The sequence below is a fragment of the Erigeron canadensis genome, chromosome 1, assembly GCF_010389155.1.
Source record: "Erigeron canadensis isolate Cc75 chromosome 1, C_canadensis_v1, whole genome shotgun sequence".
In the NCBI taxonomy this organism is placed as follows: domain Eukaryota; kingdom Viridiplantae; phylum Streptophyta; class Magnoliopsida; order Asterales; family Asteraceae; genus Erigeron; species Erigeron canadensis.
Window position 1 is genome coordinate 56,268,069 of NC_057761.1, and position 22,772 is coordinate 56,290,840.

General features: G+C 34.6%; 5 protein-coding genes and 1 long non-coding RNA gene across 6 annotated transcripts; 3 read left to right on the top strand and 3 right to left on the bottom strand.

Moving 5' to 3' along the window:
- Positions 1 to 1,063: 1,063 nt before the first annotated feature.
- LOC122585228 (ricin B-like lectin EULS3) lies at positions 1,064 to 4,476 on the bottom strand. Its single transcript, XM_043757346.1, has 4 exons — positions 4,058 to 4,476; positions 3,113 to 3,235; positions 2,277 to 2,505; positions 1,064 to 1,440 (listed from the first exon to the last, which is right to left on the bottom strand). Coding segments are annotated over exons 1-4 (603 nt in total). The 5' UTR covers positions 4,307 to 4,476; the 3' UTR covers positions 1,064 to 1,438.
- Positions 4,477 to 6,713: 2,237 nt separating this feature from the next.
- On the bottom strand, positions 6,714 to 9,051 carry LOC122595577 (pentatricopeptide repeat-containing protein At5g15010, mitochondrial). The gene is made up of 2 exons (XM_043767965.1): positions 7,250 to 9,051; positions 6,714 to 7,117 (listed from the first exon to the last, which is right to left on the bottom strand). The coding sequence occupies exons 1-2, from the start codon at positions 9,049 to 9,051 to the stop codon at positions 7,018 to 7,020; spliced, it is 1,902 nt and encodes a 633-aa protein (XP_043623900.1). The 3' UTR covers positions 6,714 to 7,017.
- Positions 9,052 to 11,159: 2,108 nt separating this feature from the next.
- On the top strand, positions 11,160 to 12,961 carry LOC122586029 (heavy metal-associated isoprenylated plant protein 16-like). The gene is made up of 3 exons (XM_043758145.1): positions 11,160 to 11,228; positions 11,353 to 11,431; positions 12,597 to 12,961. Exons 1-3 carry the CDS (start codon positions 11,220 to 11,222, stop codon positions 12,761 to 12,763), a joined length of 255 nt encoding a protein of 84 aa, XP_043614080.1. The 5' UTR covers positions 11,160 to 11,219; the 3' UTR covers positions 12,764 to 12,961.
- Positions 12,962 to 13,997: 1,036 nt separating this feature from the next.
- On the top strand, positions 13,998 to 15,479 carry LOC122605328 (replication termination factor 2). Its single transcript, XM_043778258.1, has one exon. It carries the CDS (start codon positions 14,150 to 14,152, stop codon positions 15,305 to 15,307), a length of 1,158 nt encoding a protein of 385 aa, XP_043634193.1. The 5' UTR covers positions 13,998 to 14,149; the 3' UTR covers positions 15,308 to 15,479.
- Positions 15,480 to 15,754: 275 nt separating this feature from the next.
- Positions 15,755 to 16,930, top strand: LOC122586002. Its single transcript, XR_006321846.1, has 2 exons — positions 15,755 to 15,955; positions 16,043 to 16,930. It is a non-coding gene; the product is annotated as an uncharacterized LOC122586002 (long non-coding RNA).
- Positions 16,931 to 17,622: 692 nt separating this feature from the next.
- LOC122585190 (apyrase 2-like) lies at positions 17,623 to 22,227 on the bottom strand. Its single transcript, XM_043757301.1, has 9 exons — positions 21,831 to 22,227; positions 20,118 to 20,246; positions 19,977 to 20,033; positions 19,794 to 19,886; positions 19,220 to 19,425; positions 19,054 to 19,145; positions 18,564 to 18,781; positions 18,291 to 18,480; positions 17,623 to 17,991 (listed from the first exon to the last, which is right to left on the bottom strand). The coding sequence occupies exons 1-9, from the start codon at positions 22,095 to 22,097 to the stop codon at positions 17,876 to 17,878; spliced, it is 1,368 nt and encodes a 455-aa protein (XP_043613236.1). The 5' UTR covers positions 22,098 to 22,227; the 3' UTR covers positions 17,623 to 17,875.
- Positions 22,228 to 22,772: the final 545 nt, after the last annotated feature.

The following is a 22,772-nucleotide window of genomic DNA, read 5'->3' on the forward strand; positions in this document are numbered from 1 at the left end:
TAAAGGTAATTAACGGTTATCTTTATTTATTAAGTAAAAAAAAAATATAAAATTTGACTGAATGATTAAAATTTTTTAAGTAAAAAAGAAACAAAGGCTAAGTGATTAAGTTTAAAAGAAAATTGCTTTCATTAGAATCCGGGGATTGATTCAAAATGACCTTCTAAGTTCAAGTCCGAGGATTGTTTACGCTTCATCCGTATCACCCCCCAACCACTTTTCAAAGCTCACAATAAGCCCCTAAGTTTAAACAACGCTCATAAATGACACTTTTTGTCCCCCATCCTCTCTGAGTCCCCACCACCACGGATTCTCCCCACCACCGAAGTTATTGCTACCTGCCTCATTCGACCAACTACCCTTTCTTCAAAATTCCCCCATCTATTTTATATTCATCTAAAATAACTTTAATATTCTTTATCTCTCTTCAAATCTCAACCAATCATTTTTTTCTTTCCTTTATAAATTATTTTATCCTTTTAATTCATTCAAAATCTTTTATCTCAAAAATCGTACATCGACAAATTATAAAAATTATATAGTTGTTCTTAAAATTTCATGCTCTTTCATTAGAGTGGTCATTCGATATACTTCCGACGAATTTTTAAATCCGAGGGCGGAACCCGTACGGCTAAGGCGGAGCCCGTCAGGTAGATCACTCCATCACCGCCACCACCGCTGCCAACATCAATCACCACCCCGTCAGGTAGATCACCACGCTGTCATCGATCACCTACATCACCGTCGCAACGTGTGGATAGTGTTCTCGTAGAAGAAAAAATGAACTTGGCGTAAAAATTTGATGTATACGTTAGTTTTTCTTTTCATTTTACACTAAACTGGTGCATATATTAATAAGGGATGTTTATGTGATGGATTTTATAATAGAAAAGGGGATATATGATAAATCACCTTATTACGAGTAATATTTTTCACAAAAACTCTTGTGGCAAACAAAAGTTCCAACAAATCAAGTATATTTTTGTCGAGTTATATTCGAAGACAATTCGTATATACATGCTACCAAGTAAAATGGGTTTAAAGTTGAAATGAAGTCGGATCATATGAAACCATTGACATAGACATTTAATTATTTCAAGGATGTACCAATTGAAATACAAGACCCTGGAAATGCAATTAACGGGAACAAAGACATGGACTCCATAACTTATTCCACAAGCATTATACTCATTCATTCATATATCTATATGCGAAAAACAACATACACACATGTAGTGCTCTAGCACTCACTAGCTGTAGTAGTGAGCTTTGTAACGGTTCAACTACGATATTTAAAATACCATAACAGTAAATGACAACGCCATCCAAGCTAGCATACATATCACCAAGTACCCTGACAAGGAACGTAGCGCTTGTGGTAACAGACATGAAAGCACACTTATTTTCTAGTCATGACGGAACTCCAAACAACGATAAATCCTACAAAAAAATCAAAAAATGCTCAAATCAAATTGTCCAATGCATGTCCATAGCAGTTGGATATGCCAAGATTAGCTCACTGACCCGTCAAAATTCAGGGTTAAAAAGATAGTAGAACATAAGTGTTGGATAACAGACGATGAACAAGTAAAAACTCCAAACATGTCAGATCATGTTGAACGGTTAACCCTTTTTTGTAACTTTATCTTATGGCATGATGTAACTTTATGTTATGGCTTCATTCTTCCTGTTGTAACAATGTTGAGTTGTTGACTTTCACTCAATCAACTGCTTATGTGGCAGCTTACTAGGTACTTCGCTGATGTGTATGTGACGTAAATTTTTCTGCAAAGATTATTTCTTTTTTTTTTCCCAAAAAGATATTTTAATCATCAAGATATCTAAAAATGACTTTTATAAAACCTAAAAACTTTTAAGAGTTAATTTTCAAAAAACGGACTTTTTATATTTATAAAAAAGTTCTTTTTATCAAAACTTAACGTAACTACCGCGTCACATGCCACGTCAGCAAAATCGTATAGTCAACTGCCACATCAGGAGTAGACTGAGTTCAAAGTCAACATTGTAATGTGGACAATAAAGCTTACTTAGGTTGGGTTTTGGACAACTTCCAAACAATTTGTTTGGTATATAGTTGGAAACTGCCACCTCCATCATGACCATGACTCTGTTTTTACTTGGAACAATCATGATCAGCCCATACTAACTAGGGATGCTGTAGAGAAATCATCCTTGCAATAGAAGAAGACATTTTCTTATTCTGAAATAATGTATTAAACTAGGAACAGTAATGAATTATAAGTTATGGGACTTACAGAAAGGAGCAGTCGTCCACCTCTGGTTGTCATCCTTTGTCCACTTAAACAGATAGATTTTGGTGCCGTCATGCACACCACCATGCTTTTGATCACCATTCCATGCATCTACATTAAGCTTGATGTTGTTGACCATTCTTACTGCATGAAAACCATCACCTAAATCCTTGCTTTGGGTCCAAAGAACGGACTCATCAAGCTTATCTGGATTATATTCAACCAACTGAACCTGCAGAAACATTGACCAACAAATAGACGATTTACTAAATATAAGTGTTCATAATTCCAAAAAAATAAACTGATGTGTTCCTGCTACAAATGAAAATCCATAGAAGTCAACACAAAGCATATCGTGGAGACAGTTAATTTAGTTGATTATTTAGACAGATAGAACATGGATGCTCTTAATGCCACCATTTTTGTCATATTTTTATCAATAAAATCAACTTGATTTCGATCATGTCAATTGCAGAAGCATGTTTCTCCTGATGGATCTCATCTCTTTTATCCTTTTGAAGACAAGTATAAATGCATACATGGAACTAAAACCCAAAAGGCCAAAACCATTTAGAATTTGTTAACCATGGAACTAGAACCCACTACTCTAGGTCATCTCAAATACAGACTTAGGTTGCATCTAGTTGCATAAGATTTTCTTAGAAAAAAAGGTTTTTATATATATGTTGTCATAAACGTGGTTATAAAACTGAAAATTGATATTTTATTTTATATGAATATTATTTTGAGATAGTTGTGTTTCGAGTAGCATATGATAAATAACAGCCAAAACGACATGAAAGGCACGCAATTACGCAATTGAATTCGAATTGACATACCGGATGTTCGGCACCTACAGCGTGCTTGATTGCCTGTCCAGTGGCTTTGTTGACCAGAGCAAAAGAGGGAAAACCTTCCTCATCCTTCACTCGGGTGCTAAACTTCTCTTCTTTTATCCAATGCTGTGTAAAAATATGAATAAAAGGTCTACCAGATTAAAAGTAACATAAACAGGCTTTTACAGTTATATTCTAAAGGGGTTAATCGTTTATAAAATCACGATATTTTACTAGTTGTTAGCTTAAGGTACCACAAAAGTACTCGTTACCGATCATAAGTACTAATTTTGTTACCAATTATAGTGCCACTGATGATACCACCGGCCTAATATCCACTTGGTGATAAAATAGGCATTCCGCTAAATGTATATTAAAAAAAAAGGTAAAGGAGTGGGAACCTTCCGGTCCCATGTACGTGTTGGTACCCAGAGCACATACCGCATAGAACTCATGCTCGGTGACTCACCATTCTCACACATGGATTACAAGATATAGTTTCTCCACTTGCCTTTGGCAAGATTTGAACCTGTGACTTACAACATCTATGTGACGGTACAAGTTGATCACATGTCAAATTATATGTATTGTTTGTTGTGAAGTCAGGAAGGGATGTTTAAAGTTGCTAAACTAACGGTTCAGGTCTTAAATTATTTTAATGTTGTGTGCATATGTATATTCAATTCGTTTATGAACCCGGCCAAAAGGAAGTTTGAGTCTATCTTCATGTTTTATTTTACTTCATTAGTAAATAAATAATCCAAAAATCTATATCTAATGTTTAATAATGGCTAAATATTTGTCATATACATTTTTCAATCAACCATCACCATAGTCTAGTAGATGAATATTGTGACCAGCTACAGTTAAATATATACATGTAGCAATTGAAGGCAATTAAATATTAAATAAAAGATTGTAATTCGAATGAATGAAAGTACGTAGTACCTGATGAAGATCGGAAGGATTGGTGGGAGCAAGAACAACGTGACCGTCACGGATAGTGAGGGAGTAGTCTCGTTTGGCCTTGGTGTAGAACCTAACTGTTGGTTTATTATCTGTGTATTTTGGGGTGGTATTGTGGTGAGACACATGATGAACTGCTGGTGCTGCTTGGTGAGAGACATGGTGGACCGCAGGTGGTGGTGGTGGTGGTTCGTGGTGGTGTCCCGGAGCATTGTGGTGGTGTCTATCCATTTTTACTTATTGAGTTGTTGCAATTTATTTGATGATATTGATTAGAGAAGTGTGTGTGTGTGTGTTGGTAGTTGGAAATCTAAGTTGAAGGAGCGATAGCTAAATAGAAAATCAAGGATATGATGATGGTGGTAGTTAGAATTAGAAGATCTGTTGATTTTGGCCGGTGGGAAACTTCAATTCGTGCCCATTTTTGTTTATTTGTATAAGTATTTTTTTAAACGTGTTATTGTAACAAAATGTCTTTCTTCATACATATTTTAATGCATTGATAACTTTTCTATAATAAACAAATAGATAAACGTTTATGATGCCACGATACATTGATGTAGTTTATAAATTATCGGCTTTGCTATAGAAAAAGATTAACGACACAACTGGTTAACCGTTTGCTTTGTATTTTTATGTAAAGCCTTTCATATGCGAAAAAGAAAAATCAACAAATATGCATCAATTTAAAAGCCTTTCATAAGTGAAATTTTCTCATGAGTATAAGTGCTCATGTGGTATCATCGATCATATGCGAATATCAAGTTCCTACTGCCCCCAAAGTTTGCTTATTAACACACTATTTCAACGAAATATTGTGTAAAAACTTTACACGCGTGACCATTGAGATAATTCTATTATATAGCCTATGAAATGACATTCAATAGGAGGACATGGACAGATGGGCAGGATTGTGGCAATTGGAGAGTGCTGAATGATTGATAAAAAAATGGGGTCCGACTTAAAAATCAATCGCATTCAAACCACATGTCCCCTTACACGTTTACAGTAATAAAATTAATCCTATCAAAACCCTTTTGATGCAAGTCTTGTGGTATGGTGGTCCATGACTTGTACCCTTCACCTTACTAGCTAAAGTTGCATACATAAAAGCTATAATTGAAGCCGTAGAGTATAACTTTGAGACAAGGCTAAACCAGTATTATAAGTAATCTAACGTTAATTTTGTATCCATACAAAGCAACGATAACGATTTGGCAAACACTATATGCATAAATCAGAAACAAGCCAGGAATGAGAATATCATCCCTACCTACCCAATCACACTCACAAGAGTTTACCTGCTACCTGAAGAAAATGAGCCTATATGCTTCAATTGCATATAAAACACAAGGTTTTAACCAAGGTTGTTTCTGGTTATTACTCAAATTATTATGTCAAAACATTAACATAAATCACAACAAAGTTACGAGTACAAAACCCTTGATCCTTCAACCCTAAATCTACGACTACCCAATGAACCACAAAATTCTACCTCAACGGAATAAACAAGAAAAAAAACATGCCATTCACATATACATATACAAAAGCACCAAACACAGAGTTGAATCTTTTATACAAAAGTTCCTCTTAGATAAAACCTTTGCAGGGTGTGAGTTGAAATCAATAAAAGTATTCCTTTGGGCACACAAAAGCTTTGTAACAAGTTTCATCAATCACAATTGTGTTTTATAAATTCAAAGAATAAGTTATAAGTAAATGGTAGAACGTTTAGGTTTCATTATCCGTATGATCCTATAAGATTTTACAAAGATAAACAAAAAAGACTAACAGATTTACTTCAAAAAGAAGCACTTGGGTTGTTGGGTGCCTTTCGACCCCTTCTCTTTTTCACTAACACTTTTTTAGCCATCTGACCCATCACAGAATTATGTGTATAGACCCTAAATCTACTGATTAGGTAAGTCATCATATATGATACCTTTCAATCCTGCTGGTCCTAACTAACTAAGCTGGCAGCTTTCTAATTCGGTTCATCATATAAGGATATCTTCCAACACTTTCTTTTGTTGCTCCTGTACCTTTGCAAAATAAATAACTCATAATCATCAAGACATCAACAAATATTATTTCACACACAAAGTTACATAAATAGTTTGTGGGTTGAGTGTGCAAACAGAGCGTAAATAGTGAAATGTGTGGGTATTTGAATATGTGTTTGATCAATGTGATAGTTTCCATATCACATCACAAGAATAAAGTTTGCTCATTTGGGAAGAAGTAATTATAACTTTCTGCCTACTTTTAATCCAGAAATGTATTAAGCAACAGTAAGGGATCTGCACATGCATATGATGGTTACCCTCACATTTGACAAACAAAGGACAAATTGAAGTCTCAATGGAAATGCTAGGCCTTTCAGAATCTGAACACTGTACCTGATTGAAATCATCCAGTCTTAAGCTACAACGTTAAGTAAAGAAATTGAACATCTATACAAATGCAGGGATGTTATCAATCAACTATTCAAATATATCTTAAGGAATTGTAATTTAAATGTCTGAGTTTTTTGAGAACACCATTATCAGTTTAAATCATTCAATTCCATTCAGTGGATTCTCACCTACATACGATGGCAGCAAACAACACTTATCACATTCAACTTCAAGACAGAAAGTAGGCAATAATAAGTGGAGTAATATCAATATCCTGGCTAATTATATGTGATAGAAGTTTACTATATAGAAAAATGACAAATAACCTTAAACAGAACAATAAACCATAACAACTCTTCATTAGCAAAGATTCACATCTCAGATCAAAAGATCACTGTAAAGGGGCAAAATGATCATATTAGTTCATTCATTAATTTACAATATCGTAAATTTTCACCTCAAGGTACCATCAGCATTTGGAGGGAAGCCGAACAATTGTGATACTTCTTCAACCAACCCCCATAAATCACCAATTCTCAACACTGATCATTCTTTCTCTTTGCAATACACTAGTGTAGTCATCCTGAAAAAGGTGGGTATAACCGAGCAGGACAGTTTCTGGTCTAAATTGAACGGCCATAAATCACTGTAGCATGCATTCAAAGTCAACAATAACTCAGCTGAGGTGGACAAAACACGCATGCAACAATGGCAGGATTCGCGTCTTCACCTAATACATTAACCGAAGTTTAGAGATGAGAGAGTAAGATATACTTACGAGTCATTACATTTGGGATTAAAATCCCTCTTGCCAGCCATCCAAGCTTCCAGCCTCTCTTCTATTTCAGGTTCAGGTAATAGACCCTTAGTCTTCATTTCCACATGATATTCATATGCTTCCTCCAACTTCCCATTCAAAAAAAGCCCATTTATCAAGGCTACATATGAACTCCGATCAGGGTCTAGTCCATTGCTAATCATTTCATTCCACAGCTTCCACACATTGTCCATTTCACCCCAACGACAAAACTTTCTAGTCAACATAATGTACGTATCATGACTCGGACGACATCCCATTTTATTCATCTTTTGCAAAACCCAAAAAGCATCTTCGGCTGTTTTTGATGCCTGAAAGAAACCATGGTATGTTCGAACAGAAGGAAACAACCCTCTTTGTAGCATTTCATCAAAAGCCTTGCGAGCTTCCAACGATTTATGAGCTTTACAAAGAGGCATGATCAGTGAATTATAAGTAATCGCGTTTGGAGAAATTCCTTTTTCTTCCATTGAACTCATAAGCTCACGAGCTTTCTCTATAAGCCCAGATTTAGCTAGAGCATGAATCACAGCATTATAAATCTTCCTATCTGGATGTATATCACTCGCTACCAACTCATTAAAAACCTTCATCACCTCTTTCAACTCTCTAGACTTCGAATAACAAGTTATGACACTAGAATACGATATTACATCAGGACAAATGCCTCTATTACACATCTCCCACCATAGTCTCTTTCCTTCTCGGGGACTACCAATTACATTATACCATCCATTAAGAACAATATTAAAACTTTTTGTATTTAACGGATAAACATCTTTATTACACATCAACAAAGCCTCCGCTTCTTTTACATTTTTGTAATGACAAAGTGCAGACAAAAGATCATGAAACTCATATACACCAACTCTAAAACCAAACTGCTTATAAGCATAAAAGGTATTAACAGCCTTTCCCACATCATGAACAGCACAATACCTTCTAATCATGATCAACAATGTTTGAGGTGTTACCATTGATTCGCCACCATTCTTCCCACCTCTTTTCATCTCATCAATCAATCCCCAAGCAGTATCAAACCTTCTCATTTTTCCCAATATCGCAATCATGGAATGGTATTGGCGCAAACAATGTGCATAACCTTCTTGCTCCCCAGCCCATAAAAAGAACGTAAACGCCACCTCCCAATCATTTCTTACCCGGGCAAGAACTTCCGTCACCAAATCCAACGACACGGGCACACCACATTTTTCAAGATTTTTCCTCATAGAAACAAGATTTCTTTCATGGGGTCTAATGGTTTCCATCATTAATTCAATTTCACTTTCAAGCTCAGACCTTTTTGCACGATCTTTGGACAAAAGAATATTTTCACTTTCAAGTTCAAAACTTTTTTCACAATTTTTCAGTAAAACAAGATTTTCGCTCTCAAGTTGAAGACTTTTTTCATCATCCTTCGATAAAACAAGATTTTCGCTATCAAGTTTGAAACTTTTTTCGCAATCCTTCGATAAAACTGAATTTCCATCATCGAGTTCAAAACTTTTTCCATAACCGTGAGACAGAACATCATGATTCTTTAACTCATTTTCATTTTCTTGATCAAAATCTAATATTCCTATAGTTGATGAACATAAAAATCTTGCAAATGATAATTTTGTTATATAATAATTTGTGGGGTTGGATGTATAATGAGCATAAGTTGAGCCAATGATGGAATGGTAAGTTTTTGAAGTAAAACTACTGTGATGTGAAAGCGAAAATACTAATGACTGTGCAAGTTTTCTTGGTAAAATATACATTTTTTTCATAAATGTAAACCAGACCTAGTTAGATTACTGAAATGAAACTGTGGATGGTTTTGTGGAAGATGGGTTTAGCGAAGTGGGCTTGAGATGAAGAAAGCAATATAAATACATGAGCAGAAGTAGAGTGAGTATAAAGAAAGAAAGGCAACACATACATACCAGGTGTTTGATAAAATGCGTCAGAGAAACCGAGATTGTTTTACAGCGATACGGAAATTGAATGGAGTCACGGAGGTGTTTGTTACTTTGTTTTTTGTCCCCTTTACAATATACACCCAAAAACTTGCCCATATATGGAGATAATTGGGTTAATTTATTTTAGAGGTTTTACCCCTTTATTTGGGTAGTCTTTTCTTTTGGTGCCTAAATTTTCTTTAACATACAATATACAAGTAAGAATTGCTTTTTGACCTCTCTCATAAAAATGTTGTCTTATTTTGCTTTTATATTATAATATTGTCTGCAGTAGAATTTCATTTCTTATTACTTTTGAAAATACAATAGGTATATGTTTATATAATTTTAGATTTTAATAAAATAAAAAACTTTATTTATGCTTTATAATGTAGTAGAAATAAAGTAAGTCAAAATAAAAATCCATTTGTTGATTTGTAATTATTCAAATAGTTGGTTTACAACTTTACAATTTATGTAATTATCAATTTGTTTCGTTACTTTTGGCAAATACAAAGTCTATAAAACTCTTTGAGTTACAATTCTTCTTTTATTTTTATTTTGTTTACAAAAGTAACTTTATATGTTCACATTATTACATTGACCACCAGCAAACTGACAGGGTCAAAATACATTTACATTACATAGATCACTTATAGATACATTACATTACAAATTATCCAATTGCAATTATCGCATTAATTAGCGACCAATTTGGTGAATTACTTGCATGATTCATCAATTTGCCAGTAAGTTGATTAATTATACAAATGAGCTACTTAACTAATGCAATAATAATATCGACAATAATGATAATTTGCTTGGTGAAGCTAAGAATGGCGATAGTCATGATTCGATGTTTTTCTCTTCCCTCGCCACCTATCAATAATATTTGTCATATTATTTCATGGCTCACCATGCTTAACCAATGACAAAGATTCCATGTCTCATTTAAGTATTTAACATTATTTTTTATTAAATGTCTCATGCCTCTTTGGTAATGTTTGTCTCAACCTATCATCTCTACCCTCATGCCTCTCCTATGATGGCAGTGTTGCTAGGCACGAGACATGTCTAGCCTCACGGCTCTTTCCATTGTTATCATCCTAAGTAAAAGTAGGCATATATAATTAAGAGAAGTAATCCATACACAACTTATTTTTATCATACACAATAAATATATGCATTATATGATTGTATTGTACAACCGTATAATGCATACAGTGTTGTGTATGAATCATTTCCCTATAATTAAGGACTAATTATTTTAACTATTTTAAATGTAACCTATAATTGAATTAATGTTAAAAAAAACATATAATTTAATTAGGGCTTAGTATCTATACCTGCACTGTAGATACTAAGCCCTAATTATTGGATGCATCTTGTAAAATTCAAGAGGCTGGGGGTATAAATTTATGTTAAAAATATGCGGATTATTAACCCATTTAGTTAACTAAGGACCAATACTCAAGGAGTCAAGGATCAACTTTTGATGCGAAATTTCTATGAAGCTCATACATATAGCTATAGCTACATATATATGCATGGAGCAGTTGTTGAAAACGGGGCGAAGTTACTTATTCAACTTAACCATCATACTTTTACATAAAGATTTATCTACATGTTCGGTCGTTGTTTCCACACTTGTATATTATAGGTGAAGAATGAAATATAGCATACACATATAAATATCAAATATTGGCAATTACGTAATTAGGTAAAACTAATTAATTAATTTAATGTTATGTATGTATACTAATACTCGTTTGTCAACCCGATCTAATTGCCATGATATATTAAGGAAATGATTTTATAATTTCCTAGTAAATTCCATCCATATATGCATATATGTATGAAAAATACAAGCTAGTGCGTGCTATAAATAGCATGATAGGGAAATAAGCTAGGTATCATATCATAAATAGATACATAGAGAAGGAAAAAGAGCAAGTAATTACATCAACATATATATTAGCATCAACGACATGGCAAAGGTAATTAATCGAACAACACTTCATTATTGGTCTAGCTAGTTATTTGAGACGAGCTTAATTATTAATTATTGATCTATTTAATTAACTCATGCATGAATTCTATTATTGAATGAATGGCATGCAGAAAAAGATGGTGATAAAAGTTACAATGAGGTGCGATAAATGTCGGACCAAAGCTCTTCAGATTGCTGCTCAAACTGATGGTCTGTAACTCTCTTTCTTTAAGCTACATATATATGAGCTCGTTAACACTAAATTACATATAAATTTATGGAAGGAAGGAGATTCCCTCAAATTACACATAAATTTATGGCTCTAATGATTTATAATTTTTTTTTTTTTGGCTCATTTAGAAAAAAAAAAACACACACACGATATCTATATGGTTTGGGACTTTGAGTTATGCACCTTATTATTATTATTATTATTATTATTATTATTATTATTATTATTATTATTATTATCTAATACTATTTTATAAATCATCTTGCCTTTTTTTCAAATTTCAATTAAGTAATTGAACTACCTAAATTACTCTTCTTTTTTATTCATTAATTTAAACATTTTTACCTAATTTATACATATTATAAAACAAATAAGGTTTCAACTTTCAATTTCAACAATGTACCAATGATAATACATAATGTACCATACATCAATGCCTACAACTTTCTATCTCCTCCATAAATTATATTATTCCTCTAATTCTTTCAAAATCTTTTATCTCAAAAACCGTAAATCGATAAATTATAAAAATTATATGGGTGTTCTTAAAATTTCATGCTCTTTCATTAGAGATGTCATTCAATATACTTTCGAAGAATTTTTAAATCCGAGGTCGGAGCCAGTACGACTAAGACATTTGGCTATGACACTCTATGACATATCACCTCCTATGACCTATCACCCTCACTATCTCACCGCCGCAACGCGCGAGTACTTGCTCTCGCATACCTATAATACCCTTAAATCTCAACCATTCATTTCTCCCTCTCCTCAAATCTCAACCACTCATTTTTTCGCCATCCTCCATAAATTATTTTATTTATCTAATTCATTCAAAATCCTTTATCTCAAAAACCGTATATCGATATATTATAAAAATTGTATGGGTGTTCTTAAAATTTCATGTTTTCTTTCATTAGAGATGTCACTCGATATATACTTTCGACGAATTTTTAAATCCAATGGCAGAGTCCGTACGGTTAAGGCATTTGACTATCATACTTTATGATTAGACCTATCGCCCCATCATTTCATCGTCGCAACGCGCGAACACTATCTCTCGTACATACTCAATATAAGGTCAGGTTTTGTTTGTGTAGTGTTTGTTAAATAGATACTTTGTACTTGATGTAATGAACTCAGGAGTTGAGTCAGTAAAGTTGAAAGGCGAGGATGATGACGCGACAAAGGACCAGATCATGGTGATTGGCGAGAGTGTAAACGTTGTGGCTTTGACTAAGAGCTTGAGGAAAAAGGTTGGAAATGCAGAGCTTGTAAGCGTTACAGACTTTGATGAAGATGAAGCTTGATCTCAATTATTCGGATATTGTATACTTAAATGTATGTGACACACATGCATATTTATAAACATACTATACTATTATTACTATTACTCGATATAATTTAGTTATCATCCGTGGCCAAGTTTATTTTCTAGTTTTCAATTTTCTATGTAAGTTTGATTTGTATGCGAAAAAGTTCAATGTTGTTAAAGTATTATTAATCTATGTGTTATACATTGTTTGTTGGAAATAACAGTATAATAACAATATGTAATTCCTTAAATATATATATATATATATATATATTACAAAACGATTCAATAATAATAAAAGAATTAAACAAGAACAGAATGGAGGAACTAAATAAAAGAGGCAATTTGAAAGCTTCCTGCAAAACAAGAAAATGTAATAACAATAAAGAAGAACCGGGCTTGTGTTTGACACAATTCCCTTAAACAGATTCGCCGTTTGTTCCCAGGGTACACCGGTTAAAAGCAGCGTACTGCCGGACGTTGAACACTTGCCTGAAAGACGAATGGAGCACAGGGATGGTTGCTGTTTCGTGATCGAAATTGCAGAGAATGTGTGTGTGGTATGAACGAATTGTATGTGCTGTTGTTGTATATTTTCCAGTTTTTCGAGCTGCATTCGTGTCCGTAGTACACGCATTGGTTCAGAGAATTTTGACCCAGAAACCCGTTTTCTGCACCCCCTGCGCGCGGGTAGGAGCCAGAGTAAAACACAACACAAGATCTTGACATAGCTTAGACACCTCCACTTATAAACTAGTAAAAGTTTATATCCCACACCAATGTGGGACAAAGCTTTTTCAACTCCAACTTATGCACCAAACACACAACTTTGAGACTCGATATCTCATTCACCTTTAACCCAATTTGGACGCATCTTAGTTTGTTACGTAGCCTTGGCCAGAGACTACAAAACCCACTAAACGGTTCGCGATATATGTCACACGACTGTATATTTATTGATGTCCAAAGTGGTGGAAAAATGCACTTTTTCCCAACATTATTTTTATTTGTGTTATTCACTTATCAAATTATTACATCCACAAGCTAAGATTGAAACATAAAAAAATTAAATAAGTAAAATCATGTATGCTAATTGCTAAAGAAAAAAGTAGTCTTGGTATCAATTTTCAAGTTATGCAGAAAATCAGGGACACAAGTAAAAATATATCTCGATCTATTTATATGTCGGTTTTTGACTTTTGTATTATATTTCATTAATTAATTAAGATTGAATTAACGGCAAGCCATACATAGAAGGCAAGCACTATCGTCCATCGATATAGCAGCACTTCGATCCTGCCAACGAATTCATTCGCTCTTCAGGTTATATATCTATAAAAATTATTTTATTATTTTTATTATCAGCATAACTACATACACGATGAATTACGATAATTACAATTTACAAGTATTCATTAAATCCCCAAATCTAACAACCCTAACCCTAACCCCCAATTTAACAATCCGTAATCTTAAACAATTAATTCTTTCTAGAATTGACACAATCAATCAAACCCTAGCATCTTCCACTTTCCTCACCTTTAATGGCCGCGTGTTGCCGGATTCCGGCACCGTCCGAAGCTCCGGCATCACCAATTTGTCAACTTTGAGTCTTGGTTTTCGGCTTTATGGTGGAGGAGGCGATGGCGGTGCCACGGGGGCAGAATCGCGTGATTGTTATCTTAACATGTATGCAGAGAAGAAACCGGATAAAGTTGACCCGAATGAGCAGAGGCTGTCGAAATGGTTGAATTGTGCGTTGTCGAATGAGCCGTTGAAGCATCCGATTGTGGTTGATTGTTTGGGGAATTTGTTTAATAAAGAGGCATTGGTTGAAGGGTTGTTGGGTAAGAAACTGCCTAGAGCTTTTTCGCATATTAAAGGTTTGAAGGATATGATACCGGTTGAGCTTGACGCGATTCCGGGGTCAGCTGGGGTGGATCAGGATGTGAAGTTTCAGTGTCCGATTACGGGTTTGGAGTTTAATGGAAAGTACAAGTTTTATGCTTTGAGGAGTTGTGGGCATGTGCTGAGTGTTAAGGCTTTGAAAGAGGTTAAATCGTCTAGCTGTCATGTTTGTCGTAAGGAGTTTGTTGAAGATGATAAGATTGTGATCAATGGAAATGACGAAGAGGTGGCTGCGTTGCGTGTGAAGATGGAGGCAGAGAAGTCGAAATTGAAAGATGAGAAGGCAAAGTTGAAGGAGAAGAAGGTGAAGAAAGTTAAGAATGGAGGTGTTGATGTTGGTGTTGATGGTGAGACGGGTGGATTGGATGATGGGGTAAAGTTGAGTGGGAAGAAGCACGGGATTGATTTGATGAAGGGGCCTGAGAAAGTTTCGGGGAAGATTGATACGAATAGTAAAGGTGTTAATGGTGTGAAAGTGAATGGGAAAAGTGAAGCGAAAAGGTTTAAGGCGAGTGATATGGCTCCTGCAAATGCTAATAAGGAAGTGTATGCATCTATTTTTACGTCTTCAAGGAAATCCGAATTTAAAGAGACATATTCTTGCAGGTCTTTGCCACTTGGTAGAAACTGATGAGGTTCAGTTCAATCTGAAAATTACTAGCTGTTTCATGTGTTTGATGTAAGGCTGTGTATTCCTTTCCGATGATATTATATTGTTTTGACTTGAAATTATGAATCAAATTCTTGCTTTTATTTTTGAGCTTATAAATCTTATTAGTATTGTATAACGATCTATTTGGTAATCATGTTTATGTTCAGGATCAAATGTGTATGAACAATGCATGCTGCTGTGAGTTTATTTTATTTAACGTATTGGTTTTAGTAGATGACCAAGTGTAATTGGTATAGCAAAGTTCTTTTGTGTGCTAGTGGCTTCCTTCATTTGTGTCTCTCAAAAGTGTGCATTTTTCCCATTTAAGGCAGACATTAAAACGATGATTATGTAGAAGTTCAACTCAATTTATTGGTGGTAGCAATTAAGTTGGGTATCACAGGTTACAAAAATCGTCTAGTAATATGGATTTTTGTCCCCAATGAATGAAAAAGTACGTGTACATGCTGGTTAAGTGGTGAAATTGCCTAGGATTCTACACACAAACAATCAATAGTCACCAGTGGCCACACCAACACTGTTGGTCAAAAACAATCGCAAACATGGACATCATGGCAAGAAACACATTTGTCGCCCTCTGGCATGTGGCATGGTTCATGAACAATGGTGACTAAATTATATAGCTTTTGTTTTGGTTTAATTCAGATCCTAATTATATTGTTACCTAAATTGTTATTTATGATTAATTTCCAGATCAACTTGCTATGGATGTTATGGCCTTTTTACCTCTACTGCTCCACATTTTGATTTCCAGGTGTGCTTAACAAGGATTTGGTTCTTTTGGGTTTCTGAAATGGCTTTAACATACTGGGATTCAGTTTTGATTTTTAGACTTGCGTTTGACGTATTCACATTTTTCATCTGCTTTTAATTCTTCCAGATCTTGGCTTCGGTTTAATCAGTATTACCCTTTCAGGTTTTGTTAGGGCCAGATTAAAGTGTGCCAACGGTTTTTACCCTTTCAGGTTTTACTCGCAACACTTGCTAATGCTTTTGGTATTGTTTCTGAACAAAGTTATTTACTACTATGTTAATTAGCTTGAATTTTATGCTTCAAAGGATAGCCCCTATTGCTTATATATCTGCTTTGCAGTCATCATCCTTAAGGGACAGTTTCCCTAGGCATTGATGTAGAACAAAGTAATGTTAATGCAGAAACAATAATTCTAAAAGCAATCTAAATAATTCATAAATGAGGTGGCGATATCGATACTCCTTCAACCTGAAACTATTATGGCATTCTCTCTGAAATACAAGAGCAACAAGCATCATCATATGATGTTTTCTTAAGTTTCCGAGGAAATTGGCATTTTGATAAACGAGTGTAAGATCATCCCTTTGTACAATGAGGATGATGGATATAACATTGTAGAAGATCCGTTATTTTATTACAAGTCATGCAAATTACCCACAGGGTCGAGATCTATATTACTGTGAGTTAACTTCAGGAGATTACTTCATGGTCCATGGACGTTCTATAGTGGGTGTGGATTCCTCTTTCTGGGAAAATGATTTTACACGTCTGTTCAGAGAAGATACATAACTTGGAAAATTTGTTGGCTACATTCCCCATTATAAATGTATGTGATAATTAGTTCTCAAATATTACTTAATTTGGTTTTGCGGAAGAGAAAAATAAAAATTATAACATGATTATTTTGCTGTTGTTTCCATTGTAATGGTGTAAGAATTTGTACCTACATTTAGAGATACGATTGTTTTGTGAGAACAACGATTTGGTGGAAAAATATCACCTTTGTGGGGTTGGCAATTCAGGGGAGTACTTTTTTCTCGTAAGTGAAAATGGTGATGATTTGGTGGAACAATATCACCTATGTACGATTTTAAGGAAATCTGATCGTACAGAAACCCGTTCATTCTGATCTTTGCCATTAATTGACAGGAACTGGTGAGTGATGAGCTTGATTGGTGAGACTGTGAGAGGTGGTGTACTCTTTCTTTTTAACAAAATTATTGCTCAACGTATCAAATATGCGCTTGCTAATCATTTTATAGAAAGCCGTCTATTAGGGACAATTTAATATTGTAAATTTGTAACGGCTGTTTTCAGCTGAATTTACAAGGTTGTGCTCTTGCATTGGTTGGTATCTTTTGGATATTGTGAGAAGTGCTTTTGTTATGAGCAATATGGGTTTTTTTTTTTGTCGAAACCTTGCATATGTAACTCCAATTTAATTTAGGATCAAAATTTTACTTGCCGAGTTTCCACCCCAATGAATGGAGTATTTGTATGTATGAATGGAACTTGTAAGTAATGTTGCAAAACAAATACAAATATTAAGACCAATCTTTTACAGGACAAAAAGAGAAGAGAATTCACAATGCAATTTTAACCAGATACAATAATACAGATACCAAGAGTCAGAAACTCAAAAGTAATAGCTACTGATGGTGTAAAGGAATTTTTTTAAGAACCTCGGAGAATTTACCAACCCGGTGACCTGGCAGAACCAACGGTTAACCAGCTTCATGCATGATACAATCTATAATGTTGAGTAGTAGTAGTTAGCTGGCTGCTGACACTGTTTCAATTGCACTGCCCAACGGCCAAGCAGCTTCAACCAAAGATTTCTGATACTCAACCCTTTTCACGAGTGTAATCTGTTGCTTAGGTTGCAGACCTGTTCATCAGAAGCACAAGCAATTTAGATATTTTCGTTGGTTAATTTTACTCAGTTGAATTAATAGCATATTTTCTTCCTTGCCCTATTGTTGCCTAATGAGTAAAAGAGAGATGGCAGTTCAACCAAGTTATATACAAATGCGTTGACCAATTACCCACCAGGCTCAATTTGACCAACACCAAATATTTACATATTTTGACGTGTTACCCGACCACTGAACCTGCTCAATCTGCAATGGCTAGCATCTAAGAAGGTGTCATAGTAAAGGAAACATAACACATGCGTTTAAAACTTACCGAAGCCATCTACTAGCAGAGTGTACTCATACACAAGATCCATGCACAAGTATGGTAGGTCGCTGTCTTCCACGTTAGGATAGGCAGACTTGGCATCCTCAAGTGTCATTTGACAAGCACGTTGAGCAGCCTCACGGAAATCTACAGGACACACTTTTGCGACATTGCTATGTGAATCAACAAAACCAGCCTACATCAAGAGATCATTAGTCGATGCATATTAAACTGAACTTACTAATTTTTCAAAGGATTTTTGAAGGGTTAATTTAATACTTGAGCAGCCCGATCGAAGAAGAAAGAGGCCACATATAGGTTCTTTTGGCCAGCACCACCACCACCATTCCATACTCCACCAAAAGTGCAGTTCATGTGGGTGCAAGTTGATTCATTTACTTTAAGGGCCTTCAAGGCTTTTTTCCTGCACTTTTTCATGCTTGAACCAGAAGAAGGAGCTGACGCTTTGTAATCAATTCCTCCATATGAATAAACCCCTAAGAGTGAGGACATGAATCGGCAATTAAAAATCCAGAAGGCGAGTGAACAGCAATACAAATTTGCAAATCGTACTATTGGTCTAAAATACAGTTTGCATTTGCAACAAATAACAAAGATGATACATAGACTAATTAACCGTATTATTTTAGAACTTGAGATGCTCATTTGCATGACAACTAGATGGGATGACAAAAAAGTTACGAGACTGGATACCAGATAGATGTAAAGTAAAACAATATTTGTGATATGGACGGTGAACCAAGCATACCATTATATCCAGCCAAAATACATGGATTGTCAGAATCTTTTGCAACTCCCAGGATCTCAGCTCGAGCTGCTAATAAACCATAGTTCAAGTAACTGCAAGATGATAAAAGGATTTAAGATACAAGTAAAGGAAATCAATATGCACATATATAAGGGAGGAGGGGAACCTGTGAACATAAAGGTAATATTTGGTTCCCATAAGAAGCATTTCCTTCACATATGTATCTTCTCCGCTTGTTATCCTTGGAGCCTTTGCAGCATCTGCTGCTGAAATAGCATATGCCATTTGCACAGATCCACCACCTAGATCAACTACTCCAACAGTGCCTGAATACTTCTTACCCAATCTTTCTAAAAGATAATTTATGGTCACCTGTAGATATGATAACAGGATTTGAAGGGAAAGCAAAAACAAGATAAACAATTTATGGTCACCTGTAGATATGATAACAGGATTTGAAGGGAAAGCAAAAACAAGATAAACGATAAGGAACATGGTGTCTTAAAACCCAAGATTTAGAGGACATTCTACTTAACCCTGGACAAATAAAGATCTTAAAAAAGAGTTCACACCAAAACATGTTCCTCTGTCACTTTTCATTGATGAAAACACTTGTTAGTAGCCTCTACCTAAAACACAATACTGAAATCCCTTATCATTTCATAATTTCTGAATGCATGAAAAGCAAGAAAGGGGCTCAACACATACATTTATGAGAATATACGAAATAAGTAACATACCCATTGATAAGCACCTTCCTGAGTTCCATCCAAAACAGTTACCCAATCATCATTTGACTTAAGGCTGCTCTTAACTTTAAGAAAATCTTTCACCTATATAAACATAGTAAATAAATATCATCAAACGGGAGAAAAATCTGTTAAAAGTAAAAAAAATGGCTTGCCAAAAAGTAGTATATTTACAGCTTGCAAAATTCTTTCAGATGCATCAGCTCCCAACTGTCTCAAACCTGCGGTCGCCTGCATATAGATGTATAACTTATGGAAATAAACACACATCTCAAACAAATACCACAAGTGCCAGAAGTCATACGAATTACTAACCCCAACTTTAACTGGTGTATTTTGGCGCATATCTTTCGGAACAACCTTTTCTGCGCTCTCTAACAGAGGCAAGAGAGAATCTGCTGCCATTATAGGGTCAGTTGCATATGCACTCAAACCTGGTTTCAACTACAAAATGAATTAACAAATGAAAATATATTAGCTCTCTCCCAAAAGCAGGTACAATAGATAGTTAATAACTACTGAACAATAACTTTGACTGCCTTCAATTGCCAGGTGTAGTTCTAATAGCTATATACCAGTAGAAATTTTTATAAAAGCCAAAGCATTCTATCTTGGATTTAGTTATCGTCTATTCATTTGATGATACAGATAGACTTACTTCTACTAGTTAAGCTGATAATTAAGCTGTATGGCGGAGCCATGGCGGCTGAGGGCTGCCACCCGTAAGTTGCAAATTTCATAGTTAAAAGGCCTTACCTTGATGAATAATTTTTGTATAAAACTATTTTGTATTGATTTCGTCTTTTTTGTGTGTGTTTTGATTGAACTAATTAGAGCTACATTTGAATGTTCTCTAAAGTAGTTTTTTATGTTTATATACTTCATAAGTTTAACTTCACGACTTCGGTTAATATTGTTTAATTTCAAATTTTAAGAAAATACTTGGTTATAAGGCAGTGTTGAGAGATTTGGAATCTGTATAATTTGGCACTATTATTTGTATCACTTTATGCTTTTCAAGCTCAACCAGTAAAGCCTTTATAGTTTATACCCGTTGACCCTTTTTTTTTGTAGGAACAGTGCTACTTATAATGGCCGGATACATGTTTTTGAACTATGGTTACAAGTGCTAAAGGTTTATTGGAAGTATCGTCAACAAGGTGTTATATTCTAGGGAAAATTTTGGTTGTTTGACTTGTTCTTATGTATAGACTTTGAAGCAGCAGTTTATTAGTTGTTTCATGTATAGTTTATTAAGATGCACATTTGATTTTTATCTATTATCTTACTTTTACTCATTTCACAATTCACATGCTTTAATATCTAAGAACCAAATAGAAATACCACACACTTTAATAGTTTAATGTAAAATGGCTTTGTGCCCGCGCGTTACGGCGGTGAGATGGTGGGGTGATAGGTCAAGTCATAGAGTATGATAGTCAAGTGTCTTAGCCGTACGGGCTCCGTACTCGGATTTAAAAATTCGTCGAAAGTATATCGAATGACATCTCTAATGAAATGAAATTTTAAAATACTCATACAATTTTTATAATTTATCGATATACGGTTTTTGATATAAAATATTTTGAATTAATTAGAAGAATAAAATTATTTATGGAGGAGAGAGAAAAATGAGTGGGTGAGATTTGACGAAAGAAAGAAAAATGAATGATTGAGATTTAATGGTATTATAGGTATATTAGGTAGAGATGTTTCCTCACAACACAAATTAGCCATCCACAATAATCATTGCTTTACACAGTATATGTTGTGGATGGCTGAAAAGTGTTGTGAGAATATCACTACCCTTATATTAATGAATAAAGAAAGATGAGTTTATGCAGTTCTTAATTGAGTTTTGAAAATAAAGGACAAAATGCATCATCAAAATTCAAAACCCCGTGTATCACATGGTCATAAGCTCTAGTATTATTATTATAATTATAATAATGTGAAATAATTGATTGTGCATCATCAAACAAAAAAGACGAGAAATGAATAACTCATACTCCGTAATAATAATAATACCTGTTCAAAGAGCTCAAGATCAGAACCAATGTGAACGAGATCCAAATTCTTATCAAAACAAAACACATGAACTCTACTTCCGGAACTACCGGCATCGAAAATAACCGCATACCTATTCGAATTCGAATCACTCTGCAACACATAATTAGGCGAAAACTTCCTATTCAAAACGGCATCGTTGGGAGACTGAGAAGAAGACGGAAACAAAAACAAAACAAAGGATATCAACAGAAGAAGAGGGCTTGGTGATGCCTTGGATGTTGTCATGAGTGATGTCGTTTTGCTCCTATCTTTCCCAATCTCTTTCCCTCCTTTCCTTCTTTCTTTCTTGAAACTTTATTTTTATTAAGAAGGGAGATAGATGGGAGGGAATAATGAATTGTGTGTGTTTTTTTTAACATCAACCATGCGATTATTTATATAAAGAAAAGCATACAAAATTTGTGAAAGAAAAAAACACGAGGAAATAGTACAGTGTGTGACTTTGTGGGGTTTTGAATTTGGGGGTGGGGTTACATAAAAATATTATCTATATCTTCTTGTAAATACTTGTACGTCGTAATGCGACGAAGGTACTGTAGAGGTGACGACAGTGACAGGTGGTGATGACGACGAGTAGTGCAGACTATTAATGACAGGTGATGGTGACGGCGAGTAGTGCAGACTATTAATGTAAATGTAACTGATGATATAATGATTAGTGTAGTTATTTTAAGAGTTAAAAGGCTAATGATATAATTTATTTTATTAAGGGTATTTTAGGTATATTAGTGAAAATAATTAAATTAGTAATTGAAAAAGAGGGTAATTTGGAAAAAAAGATGGGGTATTTCTGTAATATTGCATGACATAACATTCAACATTTCTTAAAATAAAAAAACTATTTCTTGTATAAGTAAATATAGATAATAGCCTTATATAAAAAAAATTGTCTAATATACT